Raw genomic sequence first — 22,041 nt, 5'->3', positions numbered from 1 at the left:
GAGAGAATCTCATAAGTTGACAATGGGGACTTTGAATAAAATTCTTCTTCTTCACGCAGCAGTGCAGTGCATGTGGCACAGGCTGCCGTAACCATCTGGGTCATGGGATTATAATGAAGAAACAGCCCTGGTAGATGGAGGCATTATCTGATGATTATTATTAATGCCTTTTTGCTGTCATGTCTTATTACACAAGGTGCTGAAAAAGATGGGCTTCCAATTCGTTTTATGAACAATTTTTGGTGTCTGGACCTATTAGGCCTTTGTCAGAGAACTAACCAATGGAAAAAAAAAGAGCTCTCACTCTTCTGTTCTCACGCTTTCCTCAAAATCAAAAGCAGTGTAGATTTCTTCCTTTCTCTTCTTTGCTGACATGTCCCTCTGCAACAGTTTTAAATGTACATTTAGAATTTCTGTTCTTTTGCTCTTTTCAAAACTTAATGACTCAGAAAAAAAAAGTGCTGCAGATACCCAACTGGTGGGCGACAGGTACATATTATCAACCCCCGGCTTAGCTTCTGGATAAGCGGCAACTTAGGAACAACTAAGTTGAACTTCTTCCATTCCAAAAGTATTTTGACAAAACCTTATATTTGGAGCAGTGATGCGTGTATGACAGAGAGTGGCTCCTCAGGGCTCCCCTCCTCAAAGGACCAAAGTTGGTTTCATTCTCTACAAACCGAGTCATATTTGCATCTACTGTTCATCTATATTCACATTTGATACATGACTTGCAAATCTGCCAGAAGGAAAACAAGATGAGGAGCTCATTGGACCAAATAATGAGAGATTATTATGCTGATGTTGCTGCTACACATGCATTGTTTTAGCAGTAATTCCATTTAAAATTGCAGCAAACCATAGTATAAACCTCTACATAGCATACGCCACAGAATCAGTACTTGCTCTGCACCCAGAGACAGTGGCCTCGTAGCTCTCGGGTCCCAAATCAGATAAGTGCCACCGTGCATTGGGTTGAAAATCCATACTTATAGGAGTTATTTTAGTGACACTGGGCCTTTTGTTTCTCTGTAATAACTATGCAGCTCGGACAACGGCCCACTGTTCAACCAATATTAGCATGCAGATTCTCTGGTGTAGTGCTACACCATTTCTGCCAGTACAGTGTGTATATTGTTTTGGAGGCAGGAATGCACTGGATGTCCTTTGCTGTGGGAGCGGGCTAGCTTAATGGATAGCTGTCAAAGTGGACTTTACAGGAACAGCTGTATTTCCATCTCACTGGAACTCATACACTGGAGCATGCATTGTTTTTGCATGATTGAAGTTAAGAGTGAACCATGATATTGTAGAGAGGTGAAATCTAGTGCTTGTCTGTGTTACAAAGGTACTGCAACCTAAAGATGTATATATATAATTTTTGTAGAAGCTTCCCCTCTTAAAATGTGTGAACCCGCTATTAATAGTGCACTGTAATAAATCATGTTGTGTGCTACAACTCCAATGCATTGTACTCCAATGAAATTAAGCAGGGATTCATGAGCACACCTGCTTCCAGCGTTGTTTTGACTCAAAAGTTTCTCTGAAAATAGAAAGTAGTGAAAGTGACCTCAGAGACAAAATAATACCTAAGAAGTTAGTGAATTCTTTTACACTTGCTCATGTCTCTAAACCCACTTTTCCACCTGTTCCAGTTCAGCAGGTAAGGGTTACTCGAGTTAAAATGTGAAACGTTAGCTCTGCTGGTCTCTGCTGCAGGAGGAAGGGCACGGTCACGTCAAAAGGGCCCTTTGTGCTGCTTTAGTTTGTTGTGTGCCATGCAGGCCCAAGCCCATAGATGACCCTTGTTGTTTCTGCGCAGGCCTGGGTGATGCAGATGCGAACCAGAACAATGGCTGCGTCTCGGAGAAGCCGGCGGTGACTGACTCCACGGGCGCTGAGGGCCCCCGCCAGCCCTGGATCCCCGCCAGCACAGCTGACCCTGACGCTGCCACACCACGCCCCCACCTGGCCCGCCTCTTCTCCCGAGATGCCCCGGGCAGAGAGGACAACACCTTCAAAGACCGACCCTCCGAATCGGACGAGCTGCAGACCATCCGGGAGCACAGCGGAGCGGCTTCAGAGTGCGGGTCGGAGAGCCCCGAACAGGACTTAGAATAGGCTAGCTTTTTTTCCCTCCCTCTCCTCTCTTTTCTCTTTTCCCTCATCTGTCCTTCAATCTCTCATTTAAGAGAGAGACAAGAATCCCACATTTGACAAATACAAATATACTACCAACTACTACAACCGCCATGGCATCTGCAAGCAGCTCTGCACAGGCTGCCTTTGGGCTGGGCCGCAGGAAGAAGAACCCGGGCCTCCTGGATCAAATCGGAAAGTTCTTTGGAGGGGACAAGAAGAGGAAGAGCAAGGTGAGGAAGCAGGGAGAGTCGAGGTGAAAAAACCCGACTCTTCTCACGTATCTCAGTTCATTCTGCTTATTCACTCCCAGAACCACTTTTTACTTCTGATTCTTTAGATCATGTAAGAATTTGTTGCATCTTATTTGTCATGTGGAAATGTGTTGGTTTTACTCCTGTTTTTTATTTAACCGGAGTCTGACATTGTCCTATGATTCACAGTAACTGACTGATAATGAATCGACACTGGATAATGACTGTGGGTGGAGTTGGTTATATTATAATTTTTTTATATATATATATTACAAGAGGCTGTGATTTTTAATCATTTAAGGATAAATTTCTATATCGTTCTGTTTTTCTTTTGTTTGAATGGTACTGACCTTAGTAGCATTTTTCTCTTCTCGTTAAATAGCATATATATGTTGTAGATGTGAAATGGTGGAGTTGTTCAAATGTTGCTGCCATAATACAGTTTGCTGATTTGAACGTTTGACAAACTGGAGTTAAAAGAGCTGTGTTTCAGTTCAGGTACTTCCCTAAATGATGATGATGATGATGCTGAGCAGGATATGAGAGATGGGAACTGATGCCCGTATCATTAGGACATAATACTGGTACATTTTTTTGCATTTTGTTTTAGAGGCATTGGGTGCTCTACAGAGAGTCAGCACTGCTTCTTGGAAAGTTAGTCTCTTTGATTTCTTTGTCTTTGGGCTAATTTTTAAGCATCTGTGATAAGTGAGCCACAGGGAGGTACTTCACTACAGTTTGCACGGTACAGCAGTCTGCTAAGTCACTTTCAGAGTTAATGATTATATTATACTATAAATGATCAAAGAGCTAGAAGATGTAGATTAACATATAATGATATATATTAGAGAAGGACCATATTATCATGCCCGTTTGGGAATATATACAAGCCGCTGTATCCTATAAAGTAAGAACAAGCTCCTTGCAGACAAGTGATTAAGAGTCATTTGAGCCTGCATTGCTTTTAAATTAGCCTGTACTCTAGTGTTGTCAGGATACCAGAATTGTGACCATTAGTAAATATGAAACCCAACTGATCAGATTTCTTTGTCAAAGAAAAAAAAAAATTCCTGGCACCAGTTTGTCCACCACTTTAAAGAGACTGGGATCCACTTCCAGTCATGATGGACTGCTTGGCACTGTTGCTATGGCTATTAAGAGCCAGACAGCAGCTCTGTTGGTTCCACTTGTTTTCAGTCCAGGGGCCATTCACTCAGTGATGCCATCTGCAGGTGGAGTTCACAGCAGCATTGAACATGAACTGTTATCCAGGGCCACACTAGCTGAAACTAAATTCCAAAGTCTCTTGTAGAAAGAAGACATGGCAGCATGGCAGTGTTGCTCTGTATGTCCCACCATGAGTCACATCTGTTCATTTTGACAGCTGTTGTAAAACATGGACATTACAGATGATGGTGAAATGAAAGCTATAGTACAGCAAACTAAATCCTGTGGACAAAACTATCCTCTCTTATTATAAGCTTCTTCTTTTTTTCCTTTCCTAACCCTGCAGAGCACGAATCAGAGTGCTACAGTGAGGTATTAGCTAAGAAATCACTGAACAGCATGAAATTATGCATCTCCCCCATGCCTTATGTCAACTATGAAAAGGTGTTAGATTCAGGATTCAGGATTAAAAAATATATATATATTTTGCTACAAATCGTCGCTTTAGCCTGTTCTGCTGATCAGATATTGTTTTGCTTTTGTAAAATGTTACTCTTCAAATGTTCAGGGAAAATGTCAACAGAGCAAGTTGTGAAGCTTTCATTTAACATTAGACTAGTGTTTGTTTGACCTTCTCGTTCTCTTATGCCAACAAAGTGTACATTGCTCTCCACGCTAATGATGCTAAAAAACTAAATTGTACAAATATATTTATATATGTATTCACCAAGGGTTTGCCTTCAAATGATGAGTGTTCACATCTCAAGTAAATAACAGACAGGTTTGCCCCACCTCTGTTGCCTCTTGCAAAAAAACAGGAAAAAAAAACAACCTGCACTAACTTTCTGCTGCAAACACTTATTTTTCCAGAAAGAATTCATAATGAAGACAGATATTTTTTTGCATAATTTCTGATCTACCCGGCCTGTCTGTGTGCACAGATTTTCCACAGACAGTCTCAATGCATCCTTTGACTTCTAGGCTACAGTATTAATGGGAAAGGTTGTCTCTTTGTTATCTGTTATGAATTATGATATGCATGCTTATTTCTATAAACCTGAATTGTTTAATTATTTGGTAGATGTTTGCGCCATTTACCACCTGATTCCTTGTGCTTTTTTTATGTCTTTTCTCTGGTTTATTTACACCATTGTCAATCTAAGCCTCAGAGTCAGAGGCTTTGATTGAAAATGTTAAGACAGTATATGCACAAGTGGTATTGAGAGATGACACCAAAAACGACAAACTCCAGTCTCAGGACATGAAACGACTGCAGGAAATCTGCATTTGAATGCTAACGGGTTTTTGATCATTTCAAATTGCAGGGATAATGACGTGCTAATTGGAGGGGAAATTAAGTTTGCATTAACATTAGCTATTCAAGCAAAAACAAAGACTCATAAAGAATAAAGAATATTTTTAAGTCATAATTTGCATGTTAATTTGTTGAATGGAACAGAACAGCTCACAGTCAAAACCAAAACTTGTGTGATACTGTACTCTAACCCGAGTGTCTTGGATGGAGAGAGGGTGTCTGTCGCCAGGACAACACCACCCCCCACCCCTCCCTATCAGTTAGCTCGCCTCAGGTTCACATGTCTTTGACCCAGTCAGAGAACGTCTTTGAACCAACAGTGGATCAGTACTGATCCCTGTGTTGTAACGCCTTCAACTTTTGCAGTGGATACTTGTAACCATTCGTATCTGTTGTGAACTGTTGTGACCGGTGACCTGTTCCTAACCTTATCCTGTTCTAAGCTTTTTTGGATTATTGCTTGATTAAAACTCTTTAACAACACTCTCAGCACTCTCTTTGTTTAGTTTTAATTCGTCTTTGGCTTGACATCTCTCTGTTTTTTGTTGTTTTTTTTGTTTGTTTGTTTTTGTTCTTGTGTTGTAAAAGTGTGATAAATTGTTTTAACTGCTTTGCTAATACCTGGTAACAGCCAGCCACTCTGTTTTGTTGAGGCTGTGTATCTTTTGGGCCCAAGAGACAAAGAAAAGCAACCAGATGTAGAGCACTTCACTTTCAGACTCAGACTTTAAGATTATAAAGTTTAAGACAAATAAATGTATTTCACAGTTCAGTATGCTACAAAACAACGGGAGTTATCAGAGACGGTTTAATGGAAAGTGGAGCTACTGTCTATCTCCACTCTGATAGTACTGAGTAATAGCTGACTGGCTTGACTTGTTTGTGTGAGCCTAAAGACAAAATGGCAAGAAGAGAGAATAAAACATCTTTGACTCTTTTCTTCACAGTGCGATGAGTAAAAGGTCAGAATGTTTGTTGATTGTTCTCGTTTCCTGGAGGCACGTGCAAATTTAAACTCATTCATTTGGACTCGGATTGGAGAGAAGTATTTGCCACATTTGAGTCATTTAAAACCTGTCTGAAGACTTTGCATTAACGTGAACAGCAGCATGTTCGTGAGGATTAATTCTCTAGTGAATTCAGCTCAGAGACTCAGTAAGTGCGGGCTCATTTAAATTTCTGTTTTAGATGCAAAAATGTGCGATTATATTTATCTCTGGGTTAGAAACAAGTACCCAGGCACCCTGGCACAGGAGATTATTACGTAATGAAAACAAACACTGTCTAGAAGTCGGACATGCATTTTAATGTAATTTAAATTCAGGCTGCAAATGATTGATACTGCCAAATTAACAGGCCTGCTTTATCTGTCACCAAAGAAGACAGTGCAACCTGTGTGTAGCCTCTGAGTTGGAGAAATTTAATGTAAGCATTTCATTTGTGGGATCAGGTTATATGCCACTTAGCAAATATTTTTAACCAAATGAGTCTTAAGGGACTATATGGAAATTATTAGGATTGGGGGGGGGCATAGTGTTTCTTTCTTTAAACAATCCAAAGTAATATAACTTTGATTGGTTTGTGTTGTAATTTTGCCATTATGAAATAAAATTGTACAAAAAATGTAAGATATACTCCACTTTAAACCCCAACTTGATAAAAACAATGGAAACAGAATTATTGCATTATTGTTACAGCAAACCTAAACACTTTTAATTTCAGGATAAAGAAGAAATATGCAACCATTCCTGTTTTTTTTTTCTTCATCAGTCCTAAATGGCAGCATAGATAATGCATTAATTAGCCTATTTTTACTTGATATTTGATCTTGCAAGGCGTAAGATCTGATTGTCTTCCAAAGGGAAACATCGAGCAGCGGCTGCCATGTCAGTGGATCTCCACTGCCAGACAAACTGCGATGTTTGTCAGCTAGATCGATTGGCCCTGCATTCCCTCAGGTCATGAATCTGAAAGAGTGCAAATATAAAAAAAAAACAAAACAGAAAGATAGTCCACAGAGTTGAAAGTGATCACTGCTCCTTTCTTCTGGCTGAGCAAGGGTACACAGGTTGATAGATGTGAAGCGCCCTTCACAGGTCAGCTGCATATATTACTCTGCTTCCTAACAACCACTGGAGGACAGACAATTGTGAGTAAATGAATGTTAAAGAGCGCAGATCTGCAGCTCATGTTCCAGAAATCAGGGATCTCAACTCAATTCGTAAGTCTCGGAGACATTAAGCATGAAGTGCGATTTATCGATTTTGATCCAGGAAGGTATTCACTAATGATTAAGATAGCAATTCTCAATCATGAATCTTTAAGTCTTCACCCCTGTTCAGGATTAATTATTAAGCATCATCCATAATGAAGAAGACTCTTGCCCAGGTAGTGACCTCTGACCTCAAGAGAGGCAGTTGCAATCATTAACCTTAACCTTGTGATAAGCTACTGTGCACGAGCACCTTGGAACTCGATCTGTCCTGAATCCTGATTTCTCCCTTCGCCTTGATCATTTCTTCCAGCTCATAATATGTGACCATCTGAAAAAAATTGTACAGAAACGTCTGATTACGAAAATAATTCAACAGTTTGAGAAACGCACTTATTTGTTTTCTTGCCGAGAATTGGAGGAGAAGATTGATACCACACTTGTTTCTGTCCATCAAACCTGCAGTAACAAATTTTTTTGGCCACCTGGGGGCAGCAGAAACACATAAACACAACACTGAGTTATGATCACCTTTTAGGCTAGTATGGTGAACTTGTTCGCAAACTGTTTTTTTACAAATCAAGCAGATATGCAGTAATATTAGCGTTCGTGTGAAGTTGTGTTTCTGGCTGCTAGCTTAATCCTCGGCAAGGAATTTTCTATTTTTATTTGGTTTTATTTTTTCACTCAATGATCAAAGTAAAATTTGTTTTCATGTATTTTTTGACTTGCATTAAAATTTAAGATTATCTTTTTTTGTTTAATTTGAAAAAGATAATTTATTTTCAAGATAGCAAATAAGTATGTTTTGTAGTTTTTACATCAGATTATTTTCATAATTGTCCTTTTGTCTGATCTGCATCCTAAAGTAAACCAATTCAAACTATAGCCACTTGAAAAGCCAGGAAGTAATTCTATGCAATCTATACAAAGTGCACACAATGTATGTGTGTTACAGGCAGATGAAAGTCAGCTTTTTCTTGCCTCCTTTTCTCTCTCACACAAACACACCTGAACGCTTCTCTTCAGACATCAAACGGGGAGATCAGTGATTGCGACCTCCCCTTTTTTTGTCAAAAACGCGACTTGAAGACGAAGTTTGAGAAGAAGTATGAAAAGTTCAACGGCAGCAGCAAAATATCCCAAACACTTACCACAACGGCTTTTAATTTAGCAGCAGAAACTTATTTTAATAGCAGCTCAGACTCAGCAGTCTCCATTATCATTAAGAGCATGCCAGGAACTAATGGATTTTTTCCCCCACCCAAAATGTATATTTAATATTCACTTGACACTTGGATGCAAGTTTGTTGGTGTCATTTTATTTTATGTTTTTTTTTTTCTTTTTTAAAATGGAAAAATAAAGACGGACAAAAAAGTGTTTTAAAGCAGGAGAAGAGGAGAGAGCAAATACGGAGCAGAAACTCATTCACATCAAAGCGACAACTTGGCTGAAATTGAGACTGTGCCGGCCAGATTTTATACAGCATTATTTGATCTCCTGTTTCTTTGCCCATCGCTGCCTTTTCTCTTCTACTTTCTCCCCCCAAACAAAGGCACGGTAGTGGCCTCCAAGGCTGCTCTATTTTCTCCCCTCCCTTTCATTTCTGTCTCCATTTCCCATCATTTACATCATGTCAGAAACAGACATGTAACACACACAGACGCATACTCTTATGCAAGAGGACATCATTAAGAGGTCACTACTGAAGCACGGGGGAGGCTATACAGAGCTGGAATATTCATACTGACATCAACAACAGAAAGGACAGATTCACTCCTACTCAACAGTTGAAAGTCATTTCATACATGTAAATTTAGTGGATATTTCTTTCTTTTACCCAAATGGAACAATAACCTCCTTTATATAAGCCGTGACTGTCCATCCAGATATCCATTTGGTGGATTGTGCTCCTGGTGGAAATCTCTTTTTTCTTTGTTTCCTTCACTATATTGATCCAATTGTTTGTTGGTCCATTTTCACAAAATCCCCAGAAGACAGTAAAGGTGGTATATAATGTAATACGGCATAGCTATTATATCGTATAAATGGTGGTGGAGGTGAAAGTTTCCTCCCTTTTGGTTACCTTAAGGTTCTTTGATATGAGATAATGGATGTGAATCATCAACAACACGCCCTCTACCTCCATCCCCCACACACACGCTCAAATACACACACACACACACACACACACACACACACACACACACACACACTCGCGCACACATTTTCCTGTTGCATTAATGGGGTCAGAGAAAGGGATGAATGAGGTAACATTAACTAAAAAGACTGAACATGCTGAGTGGGTGGAAATGAGTTTTTTCTCCCGTGGGCTGCAGGTTGTTGATGGCGTTAGCTATTAGAGGAATCATCTTTTCACCTTTTATCTCTCTGTGCTGTTTGCTTTGGTTAATAGAAGATTTTTTTTTTTGACTGCACCAGAGTTTTTATTCTCAGGCCTAAAAGACAGAGGATATTGACCTTACTAAGCACTCATCTTGACACAGCCTTTGCAAAGTCTGACTTTGAAGCACTTGACTGCATTGATTTGTACTTGGGGATGATAATTACTCTTTGTTAAGATAAAGACTTGACAAGAAAATACCGACAATTTTAACTTCTCAGTTGTTCCATTTTAATTTGTCTGTAATGATTCATGACCCAAGGTTTTTGTCGGTCTGGGATGCGGGTTAACGAGGTGGGTGACGTCTGTGATGTGAGGCTGCTTTTAAAGTTGCAGACTGAATGTGGGTGGATGGAAGTTAAGGGGAAATTTTTCAATAAGTAGAGTCAGCAGCACTAAACATGAAAAGATATTCATAACTCATAACTCACGCCATAGACAGAAGTGGCTGGAGATGCAGCCACTTCTGTCTATGGCATGAGTTTTAAAGGGTAAAGAAGTTCTCTCCTTAATAAATTGAAGGAACTGCCTTCTGTAAAAGCCTGTACAGGTGTGGGAACAGATGAACAGATGTGAAAACTGCTGATGGAAAAACTTGATATATGATATATGATCATGGAGGTCTTACATAACCTACAATAACCTACAAATTAATTAAAAATTCACTTAAATGAATGGTTGTAAATACAACAGTATATATAGCAGTTCCATTAAAAAGTGAATCACTTTGTGTATTTCTTTCATCCTTCAATGTGAGTATCATTTCAGTTTTTCATGTATTTAATCCCAAGGAGAAGTTTCACCTTTTTTTCTAAATAATTTTCTCTAATTTCTTGACTGAAGTAGCAGCAGGATTATCTCTTAACATTTCAGTTAAGCTGTTAATCTTTACATTTACTGTTAAAGATTTTAAGTAAATCCCAGTGAAACTGTATTTAACCCTCAAGAGTTTAAACCCACTTAACTTTTGTTTTATGCATGAGCGGACATTTAACGTGTGTTTATTGTTCCTTCCTTTTCCTTTCTTTTCCTCTCCAGGGATCTTTCCGAGGTGCTCTCTCTCCAGCCCCTCAGAAAGCTTCTGCAACTTCCCCACGTAAGCGTGGAGCAGAGAACGCTGTGGTCCATTTCTTCCGCACGATCGTGAGTAACTCTCAAAATGAGCTGTATCTCTTAAGCACTCACAGTATCTGAGGTCACACTTTTCAAAGTACATTATCAGTGCCCTGCCCTTCCGGTATTCCTGAATGTTTGTCTCTTTGCTTCTCTTTTCTTCTCCTGGTCTTTTACTAACTCTGTCAAACCTCTTTTACTTTCTGCCATTAACTCCTCTTCAGGTGTCCCCTGCCCCTCCTAAGTCCAGGGTGAGTCTGCTTTACATTGCTACTTTTGTATAAGTTAAAATTTATACTCACATCTACATAATAATATATGATTATTAAAGATGTAATGAAAATAATACAGAAATAAACATGTAAATGATTGTTTTTTTTACTGTCAGATTGCTATGAAGACAGTAAATACAGTAGATAGACCATTAAATATGAGATATTGCCGCACACTAAAGGTGAATCATACGAACTAGACATTATATGTAAATTTTGAGTAGTGGTCCGTTTATATCTGGCATGGCAAAGTCTGTGCACTGCTATGCTCCCTTATTGTCTTATTAGGGCCCGAGCACGAAATTTGTGCGAAGCCCTATTGTAACTGAAGAAGACATTGATGAAGACATTGATGAGTAAAAGTTATCAAAAGCTTGACCCTTGACCAAATTGACCCTTCGCCAGACTAAAGTATGACTTTTATTGACCGATTTTGAAGCCTTACTATACTATGACATTTTTTTTATGACATTTTGAGGTCATACTAAAGTATGACTTCTTTTGGCCGATTTTGACGCCTTACTATACTATGACGTTTTTTATGACATTTTGAGGTCATACTAAAGTATGACTTTTTTTGGCCGATTTTGAAGCCTTACTATACTATGACGTTTTTTTATGACATTTTGAGGTCATACTAAAGTATGACTTTTTTTGGCCGATTTTGACGCCTTACTATACTATGACGTTTTTTATGACATTTTGAGGCCGAAAAAAATTGTGACTTTTTCTGGCCGATTTTGACGCCATACTATACTATGACGTTTTTTAAAACATTTTGAGGCCAAAAAAATTTTGACTTTTTTTGGCCGATTTTGACGCCATACTATACTATGACGTTTTTTATGACATTTTGAGGTCAAAAAAATTTTGACTTTTTTTGTCCGATTTTGACGCCATACTATACTATGACGTTTTTTATGACATTTTGAGGCCGAAAAAAATTTTGACTTTTTTTGCCCGAAAAAAACGCCATACTATACTATGACGTTTTTTATGACATTTTGAGGTCCAAAAAAATTTTGACTTTTTTTGTCCGATTTTGACGCCATACTATACTATGACGTTTTTTATGACATTTTGAGGCCGAAAAAAAAATTGACTTTTTTTGCCCGAAAAAAAACGCCATACTATACTATGACGTTTTTTATGACATTTTGAGGTCAAAAAAAATTTTGACTTTTTTTGTCCGATTTTGACGCCATACTATACTATGACGTTTTTTATGACATTTTGAGGCCGAAAAAAATTTTGGCTTTTTTTGCCCGAAAAAAACGCCATACTATACTATGACGTTTTTTATGACATTTTGAGGCCGAAAAAAAATTTGACTTTTTTTGCCCAAAAAAAAACGCCATACTATACTATGACGTTTTTTATGACATTTTGAGGTAAAAAAAATTTTGACTTTTTTTGTCCGATTTTGACGCCATACTATACTATGACGTTTTTTATGACATTTTGAGGCCGAAAAAAATTTTGACTTTTTTTGGCCGAAAAAAACGCCATACTATACTATGACGTTTTTTATGACATTTTGAGGCCGAAAAAAATTTTGACTTTTTTTGCCCGAAAAAAACGCCATACTATACTATGACGTTTTTTATAACATTTTGAGGCCGAAAAATTTTTTTGACTTTTTTTGTCCGATTTTGACGCCATACTATACTATGACGTTTTTTATGACATTTTGAGGCCGAAAAAAATTTTGGCTTTTTTTGCCCGAAAAAAACGCCATACTATACTATGACGTTTTTTATGACATTTTGAGGCCAAAAATTTTTTTGACTTTTTTTGGCCGATTTTGACGCCATACTATACTATGACGTTTTTTATGACATTTTGAGGCCGAAAAAAATTTTGACTTTTTTTGGCCGATTTTGACGCCATACTATACTATGACGTTTTTTATGACATTTTGAGGCCGAAAAAAAATTTGACTTTTTTTGCCCGAAAAAAAACGCCATACTATACTATGACGTTTTTTATGACATTTTGATGTCAAAAAAATTTTGACTTTTTTTGTCCGATTTTGACGCCATACTATACTATGACGTTTTTTATGACATTTTGAGGCCGAAAAAAATTTTGACTTTTTTTGCCCGAAAAAAACGCCATACTATACTATGACGTTTTTTATGACATTTTGAGGCCGAAAAAGAATTTGACTTTTTTTGCCCGAAAAAAACGCCATACTATACTATGACGTTTTTTATGACATTTTGAGGTCCAAAAAAATTTTGACTTTTTTTGCCCGAAAAAAACGCCATACTATACTATGACGTTTTTTATGACATTTTGAGGCCGAAAAAAATTTTGACTTTTTTTGCCCGAAAAAAACGCCATACTATACTATGACGTTTTTTATGACATTTTGAGGCCGAAAAATTTTTTGACTTTTTTTGGCCGATTTTGACGCCATACTATACTATGACGTTTTTTATGACATTTTGAGGTCGAAAAAAATTTTGACTTTTTTTGGCCGATTTTGACGCCATACTATACTATGATGTTTTTTATGACATTTTGAGGCCGAAAAAAATTTTGACTTTTTTTGTCCGATTTTGACGCCATACTATACTATGACATTTTTTATGACATTTTGAGGCCGAAAAAAATTTTTACTTTTTTTGCCCGAAAAAAAACGCCATACTATACTATGACGTTTTTTATGACATTTTGAGGTCAAAAAATTTTTTGACTTTTTTTGTCCGATTTTGACGCCATACTATACTATGATGTTTTTTATGACATTTTGAGGCCGAAAAAAATTTTGGCTTTTTTTGCCCGAAAAAAACGCCATACTATATTATGACGTTTTTTATGACATTTTGAGGCCGAAAAAAATTTTGACTTTTTTTGCCCGAAAAAAACGCCATACTATACTATGACGTTTTTTATGACATTTTGAGGCCGAAAAAAATTTTGACTTATTTTGTCCGATTTTGACGCCATACTATACTATGACGTTTTTTCATGACATTTTGAGGTCCAAAAAAATTTTGGCTTTTTTTGTCCGATTTTGACGCCTTAGTATACTATGACGTTTTTTATGACATTTTGAGGCCGAAAAAAATTTTGACTTTTTTTGGCTGAAAAAAACGCCATACTATACTATGACGTTTTTTCATGACATTTTGAGGTCCAAAAAAATTTTGGCTTTTTTTGTCCGATTTTGACGCCTTACTATACTATGACGTTTTTTATGACATTTTGAGGTCGAAAAAAATTTTGACTTTTTTTGTCCGATTTTGACGCCTTACTATACTATGACGTTTTTTATGACATTTTGAGGCCGAAAAAATTTTGACTTTTTTTGTCCGATTTTGACGCCATACTATACTATGACATTTTTTATGACATTTTGAGGCCGAAAAAAATTTTGACTTTTTTTGCCCGAAAAAAAACGCCATACTATACTATGACGTTTTTTATGACATTTTGAGGTCGAAAAAATTTTTGACTATTTTGTCCGATTTTGACGCCTTACTATACTATGACGTTTTTTATGACATTTTGAGGTCGAAAAAAACTTTGACTTTTTTTGTCCGAAAAAAACGCCATACTATACTATGACATTCTTTATGAGTTTTTATGACATTTTGAGGTCGAAAAAAATTTTGACTTTTTTTGGCCGAAAAAAACGCCATACTATACTATGACGTTTTTTATGACTTTTGGGGTCATAAAAAATTTTGACTTTTTTTGGCCGAAAATAACGCCATACTATACTATGACGTTTTTTATGACTTTTTATGACATTTTGAGGTCGAAAAAAATTTTGACTTTTTTTGGCCGAAAAAAACGCCATACTATACTATGACGTTTTTTATGACTTTTGGAGGTCGAAAAAATTTTGACTTTTTTTGTCCGATTTTGACGCCATACTATACTATGACGTTTTTTATGACATTTTGAGGCCGAAAAAAATTTTGGCTTTTTTTGCCCGAAAAAAACGCCATACTATATTATGACGTTTTTTATGACATTTTGAGGCCGAAAAAAATTTTGACTTTTTTTGCCCGAAAAAAACGCCATACTATACTATGACGTTTTTTATGACATTTTGAGGTCGAAAAAAATTTTGACTTTTTTTGTCCGATTTTGACGCCTTACTATACTATGACGTTTTTTATGACATTTTGAGGTCGAAAAAAATTTGACTTTTTTTGTCCGATTTTGACGCCATACTATACTATACTATGACGTTTTTTATGACATTTTGAGGCCGAAACAAATTTTGGCTTTTTTTGCCCGAAAAAAACGCCATACTATACTATGACGTTTTTTATGACATTTTGAGGCCGAAAAAAATTTTGACTTTTTTTGCCCGAAAAAAACGGCATACTATACTATGACGTTTTTATGACATTTTGAGGCCGAAAAAATTTTTGACTTTTTTTGTCCGATTTTGACGCCTTACTATACTATGATGTTTTTCATGACATTTTGAGGTCGAAAAAATTTTTGACTTTTTTTGTCCGATTTTGACGCCATACTATACTATGACGTTTTTTATGACATTTTGAGGCCGAAAAAAAATTTGACTTTTTTTGCCCGAAAAAAATCGCCATACTATACTATGACGTTTTTTATGACATTTTGAGGCCGAAAAAAATTTTTTGACTTTTTTGGGCCGATTTTGACGCCATACTATACTATGACGTTTTTTATGACATTTTGAGGTCGAAAAAAATTTTGACTTTTTTTGTCCGATTTTGACGCCATACTATACTATACTATGACGTTTTTTATGACATTTTGAGGCCGAAAAAAATTTTGGCTTTTTTTGCCCGAAAAAAACGCCATACTATACTATGACGTTTTTTATGACATTTTGAGGTCGATAAAAAATTTGACTTTTTGTGTCCGAAAAAAAAACGCCATACTATACTATGACGTTTTTTATGACATTTTGAGGTCGAAAAAAATTTTGACTTTTTTTGCCCGAAAAAAACGATATACTATACTATGACGTTTTTTATGACATTTTGAGGCCGAAAAAAATTTTGACTTTTTTTGCCCGAAAAAAAACGCCATACTATACTATGACGTTTTTTATGACATTTTGAGGCCGAAAAAAATTTTGACATTTTTTGCCCGAAAAAAACGCCATACTATACTATGACGTTTTTTATGACATTTTGAGGCCGAAAAAAAATTTGTCTTTTTTTGCCCGAAAAAAACGCCATACTATACTATGACGTTTTTTATGACATTTTGAGGCCGAAAAAAATGTGACTTTTTTTGTCCGATTTTGACGCCATACTATACTATGACGTTTTTTATGACATTTTGAGGCCGAAAAAAAAAAGGTCTTTTTTTGCCCGAAAAAAACGCCATACTATACTATGATGTTTTTTATGACATTTTGAGGCCGAAAAAAATTTTGACTTTTTTTGTCCGATTTTGACGCCATACTATACTATGACGTTTTTTATGACATTTTGAGGCCGAAAAAAAATTTGACTTCTTTTGTCCGATTTTGACGCCATACTATACTATGACGTTTTTTATGACATTTTGAGGCCGAAAAAAAATTTGACTTTTTTTGTCCGATTTTGACGCCATACTATACTATGACGTTTTTTATGACATTTTGAGGCCGAAAAAAAATTTGACTTTTTTTGCCCGAAAAAAATCGCCATACTATACTATGACGTTTTTTATGACATTTTGAGGTCAATAAAATTTTTGACTTTTTTGGGCCGATTTTGACGCCATACTATACTATGACGTTTTTTATGACATTTTGAGGTCGAAAAAAATTTTGATTTTTTTTGTCCGATTTTGACGCCATACTATACTATACTATGACGTTTTTTATGACATTTTGAGGCCGAAAAAAATTTTGGCTTTTTTTGCCCGAAAAAAACGCCATACTATACTATGACGTTTTTTATGACTTTTTATGACATTTTGAGGTCGAAAAAATGTTTGACTTTTTTTGGCCGAAAAAAACGCCATACTATACTATGACGTTTTTTATGACTTTTGGAGGTCAAAAAAAATTTTGACTTTTTTTGGCCGAAAATAACGCCATACTATACTATGACGTTTTTTATGACTTTTTATGACATTTTGAGGTCGAAAAAATTTTTGACTTTTTTTGGCCGAAAAAAATGCCATACTATACTATGACGTTTTTTATGACATTTTGAGGCCGGAAAAAAAATTGTCTTTTTTTGCCCGAAAAAAACGCCATACTATACTATGATGTTTTTTATGACATTTTGAGGCCGAAAAAATTTTTGACTTTTTTTGTCCGATTTTGACGACATACTATACTATGACGTTTTTTATGACATTTTGAGGCCGAAAAATTTTTTGACTTTTTTTGGCCGATTTTGACGCCATACTATACTATGACGTTTTTTATGACATTTTGAGGCCGAAAAAAATTTTGACTTTTTTTGCCCGAAAAAAACGCCATACTATACTATGACGTTTTTTATGAGTTTTTATGACATTTTGAGGTCGAAAAAATTTTTGACTTTTTTGGCCGAAAAAAACGCCATACTATACTATGACGTTTTTTATGACTTTTTATGACATTTTGAGGTCGACAAAAAGTTTGACTTTTTTTGGCCGAAAAAAACGCCATACTATACTATGACGTTTTTTATGACTTTTGGAGGTCAAAAAAATTTTTGACTTTTTTTGGCCGAAAATAACGCCATACTATACTATGACGTTTTTTATGACTTTTTATGACATTTTGAGGTCGAAAAAAATTTTGACTTTTTTTGGCCGAAAAAAACGCCATACTATACTATGACGTTTTTTATGACTTTTGGAGGTCGAAAAAAATGTTGACTTTTTTTGCCCGAAAAAAACGCCATACTATACTATGACGTTTTTTATGAGTTTTTATGACATTTTGAGGTCGAAAAAATTTTTGACTTTTTTGGCCGAAAAAAACGCCATACTATACTATGACGTTTTTTATGACTTTTTATGACATTTTGAGGTCGACAAAAAGTTTGACTTTTTTTGGCCGAAAAAAACGCCATACTATACTATGACGTTTTTTATGACTTTTGGAGGTCAAAAAAATTTTTGACTTTTTTTGGCCGAAAATAACGCCATACTATACTATGACGTTTTTTATGACTTTTTATGACATTTTGAGGTCGAAAAAAATTTTGACTTTTTTTGGCCGAAAAAAACGCCATACTATACTATGACGTTTTTTATGATATTTTGAGGTCGAAAAAAATTTTGACTTTTTTTGGCCGAAAAAAACGCCATACTATACTATGACGTTTTTTATGAGTTTTTATGACATTTTGAGGTCGAAAAAAATGTTGACTTTTTTTGGCCGAAAAAAACGCCTTACTATACTATGACGTTTTTTATGACTTTTGGAGGTCAAAAAAATTTTTGACTTTTTTTGGCCGAAAATAACGCCATACTATACTATGACGTTTTTTATGACTTTTTATGACATTTTGAGGTCGAAAAAAATTTTGACTTTTTTTGGCCGAAAAAAACGCCATACTATACTATGACGTTTTTTATGACTTTTGGAGGTCGAAAAAAATGTTGAATTTTTTTGGCCGAAAATAACGCCATACTATACTATGACGTTTTTTATGACTTTTTATGACATTTTGAGGTCGAAAAAATTTTTGACTTTTTTTGGCCGAAAAAAACGCCTTACTATACTATGACGTTTTTTATGATATTTTGAGGTCGAAAAAAATTTTGACTTTTTTTGGCCGAAAAAAACGCCATACTATACTATGACGTTTTTTATGAGTTTTTATGACATTTTGAGGTCGAAAAAAATGTTGACTTTTTTTGGCCGAAAAAAACGCCTTACTATACTATGACGTTTTTTATGACTTTTGGAGGTCAAAAAAATTTTTGACTTTTTTTGCCCGAAAAAAACGCCATACTATACTATGACGTTTTCTATGACTTTTTATGACATTTTGAGGTTGAAAAAAAATTTGACTTTTTTTGGCCGAAAAAAACGCCATACTATACTATGACGTTTTTTATGACTTTTGGAGGTCAAAAAAATTTTTGACTTTTTTTGGCCGAAAATAACGCCATACTATACTATGACGTTTTTTATGACTTTTTATGACATTTTGAGGTCGAAAAAAATTTTGACTTTTTTTGGCCGAAAAAAACGCCATACTATACTATGACGTTTTTTATGACTTTTGGATGTCGAAAAAAATTTTGACTTTTTTTGCCCGAAAAAAACGCCATACTATACTATGACGTTTTTTATGAGTTTTTATGACATTTTGAGGTCGAAAAAAATTTTGACTTTTTTGGCCGAAAAAAACGCCATACTATACTATGACGTTTTTTATGACTTTTTATGACATTTTGAGGTCGACAAAAAGTTTGACTTTTTTTGGCCGAAAAAAACGCCATACTATACTATGACGTTTTTTATGACATTTTGAGGCCGAAAAAAATTTTGACTTTTTTTGTCCGATTTTGACGACATACTATACTATGACGTTTTTTATGACATTTTGAGGCCGAAAAATTTTTTGACTTTTTTTGGCCGATTTTGACGCCATACTATACTATGACGTTTTTTATGACATTTTGAGGCCGAAAAAAATTTTGACTTTTTTTGGCCGAAAATAACGCCATACTATACTATGACGTTTTTTATGACTTTTTATGACATTTTGAGGTCGAAAAAAATTTTGACTTTTTTTGGCCGAAAAAAACGCCATACTATACTATGACGTTTTTTATGACTTTTGGAGGTCGAAAAAAATGTTGACTTTTTTTGCCCGAAAAAAACGCCATACTATACTATGACGTTTTTTATGAGTTTTTATGACATTTTGAGGTCGAAAAAAATTTTGACTTTTTTGGCCGAAAAAAACGCCATACTATACTATGACGTTTTTTATGACTTTTTATGACATTTTGAGGTCGACAAAAAGTTTGACTTTTTTTGGCCGAAAAAAACGCCATACTATACTATGACGTTTTTTATGACTTTTGGAGGTCAAAAAATTTTTTGACTTTTTTTGGCCGAAAATAACGCCATACTATACTATGACGTTTTTTATGACTTTTTATGACATTTTGAGGTCGAAAAAAATTTTGACTTTTTTTGGCCGAAAAAAACGCCATACTATACTATGACGTTTTTTATGACTTTTGGAGGTCGAAAAAAATGTTGACTTTTTTTGCCCAAAAAAAACGCCATACTATACTATGACGTTTTTTATGACTTTTTATGACATTTTGAGGTCGAAAAAAATTTTGACTTTTTTTGGCCGAAAAAAACGCCTTACTATACTATGACGTTTTTTATGATATTTTGAGGTCGAAAAAAATTTTGACTTTTTTTGGCCGAAAAAAAACGCCATACTATACTATGACGTTTTTTATGAGTTTTTATGACATTTTGAGGTCGAAAAAAATGTTGACTTTTTTTGGCCGAAAAAAACGCCTTACTATACTATGACGTTTTTTATGACTTTTGGAGGTCAAAAAATTTTTTGACTTTTTTTGCCCGAAAAAAATGCCATACTATACTATGACGTTTTCTATGACATTTTGAGGTCAAAAAAATTTTGACTTTTTTTGTCCGATTTTGACGCCTTACTATACTATGACGTTTTTTATGACATTTTGAGGCCGAAAAAAATTTTGACTTTTTTTGCCCGAAAAAAACAGCATACTATACTATGACGTTTTTTATGACATTTTGAGGCCGAAAAAAATTTTGACTTTTTTTGCCCGAAAAAAACGCCATACTATACTATGACGTTTTTTATGACATTTTGAGGTCCAAAAAAATTTTGACTTTTTTTGTCCGATTTTGACGCCATACTATACTATGACGTTTTTTATGACATTTTGAGGCCGAAAAAAAAATTGACTTTTTTTGCCCGAAAAAAAACGCCATACTATACTATGACGTTTTTTATGACTTTTGGAGGTCGAAAAAAATGTTGACTTTTTTTGCCCAAAAAAAACGCCTTACTATACTATGACGTTTTTTTTATGACTTTTGGAGGTCAAAAAAAATTTTGACTTTTTTTGGCCGAAAATAACGCCATACTATACTATGACGTTTTTTATGACTTTTTATGACATTTTGAGGTCGAAAAAATTTTTGACTTTTTTTGGCCGAAAAAAAACGCCATACTATACTATGACGTTTTTTATGACTTTTGGAGGTCCAAAAAAATTTTGACTTTTTTTGTCCGATTTTGACGGCATACTATACTATGATGTTTTTTATGACATTTTGAGGCCGAAAAAAATTTTGACTTTTTTTGCCCGAAAAAAACGCCATACTATACTATGACGTTTTTTATGACATTTTGAGGCCGAAAAAAATGTGACTTTTTTTGTCCGATTTTGACGCCATACTATACTATGACGTTTTTTATGACATTTTGAGGCCGAAAAAAAAATGGTCTTTTTTTGCCCGAAAAAATCGCCATACTATACTATGACGTTTTTTATGACATTTTGAGGTCAATAAAATTTTTGACTTTTTTGGGCCGAAAAAAACGCCATACTATACTATGACGTTTTTTATGACTTTTGGAGGTCAAAAAAAATTTTGACTTTTTTTGGCCGAAAATAACGCCATACTATACTATGACGTTTTTTATGACTTTTTATGACATTTTGAGGTCGAAAAAATTTTTGACTTTTTTTGGCCGAAAAAAACGCCATACTATACTATGACGTTTTTTATGACTTTTGGAGGTCCAAAAAAATTTTGACTTTTTTTGTCCGATTTTGACGGCATACTATACTATGATGTTTTTTATGACATTTTGAGGCCGAAAAAAATTTTGACTTTTTTTGCCCGAAAAAAACAGCATACTATACTATGACGTTTTTTATGACATTTTGAGGCCGAAAAAAATTTTGACTTTTTTTGCCCGAAAAAAACGCCATACTATACTATGACGTTTTTTATGACATTTTGAGGTCCAAAAAAATTTTGACTTTTTTTGTCCGATTTTGACGCCATACTATACTATGACGTTTTTTATGACATTTTGAGGCCGAAAAAAAAATTGACTTTTTTTGCCCGAAAAAAAACGCCATACTATACTATGACGTTTTTTATGACTTTTGGAGGTCGAAAAAAATGTTGACTTTTTTTGCCCAAAAAAAACGCCTTACTATACTATGACGTTTTTTTATGACT

At 35.1% G+C, this 22,041-nt stretch overlaps 1 protein-coding gene across 1 annotated transcript in view; it reads left to right on the top strand.

Moving 5' to 3' along the window:
* The window catches only part of LOC121185741 (myelin basic protein-like), an 89,387-nt gene that overhangs the window by 41,243 nt on the left and 26,103 nt on the right, over positions 1-22,041 (top strand). Inside the window, 4 exon segments of the mRNA XM_041044125.1 lie at positions 1,823-2,122; positions 2,125-2,372; positions 10,531-10,635; positions 10,830-10,856. Of these exon segments, the coding sequence (XP_040900059.1) occupies positions 1,823-2,122; positions 2,125-2,372; positions 10,531-10,635; positions 10,830-10,856 (680 nt within the window).

Source organism: Toxotes jaculatrix, chromosome 8 (assembly GCF_017976425.1).
Source record: "Toxotes jaculatrix isolate fToxJac2 chromosome 8, fToxJac2.pri, whole genome shotgun sequence".
NCBI lineage: Eukaryota > Metazoa > Chordata > Actinopteri > Toxotidae > Toxotes > Toxotes jaculatrix.
This window is presented reverse-complemented; position numbering and strand designations above follow the sequence as displayed.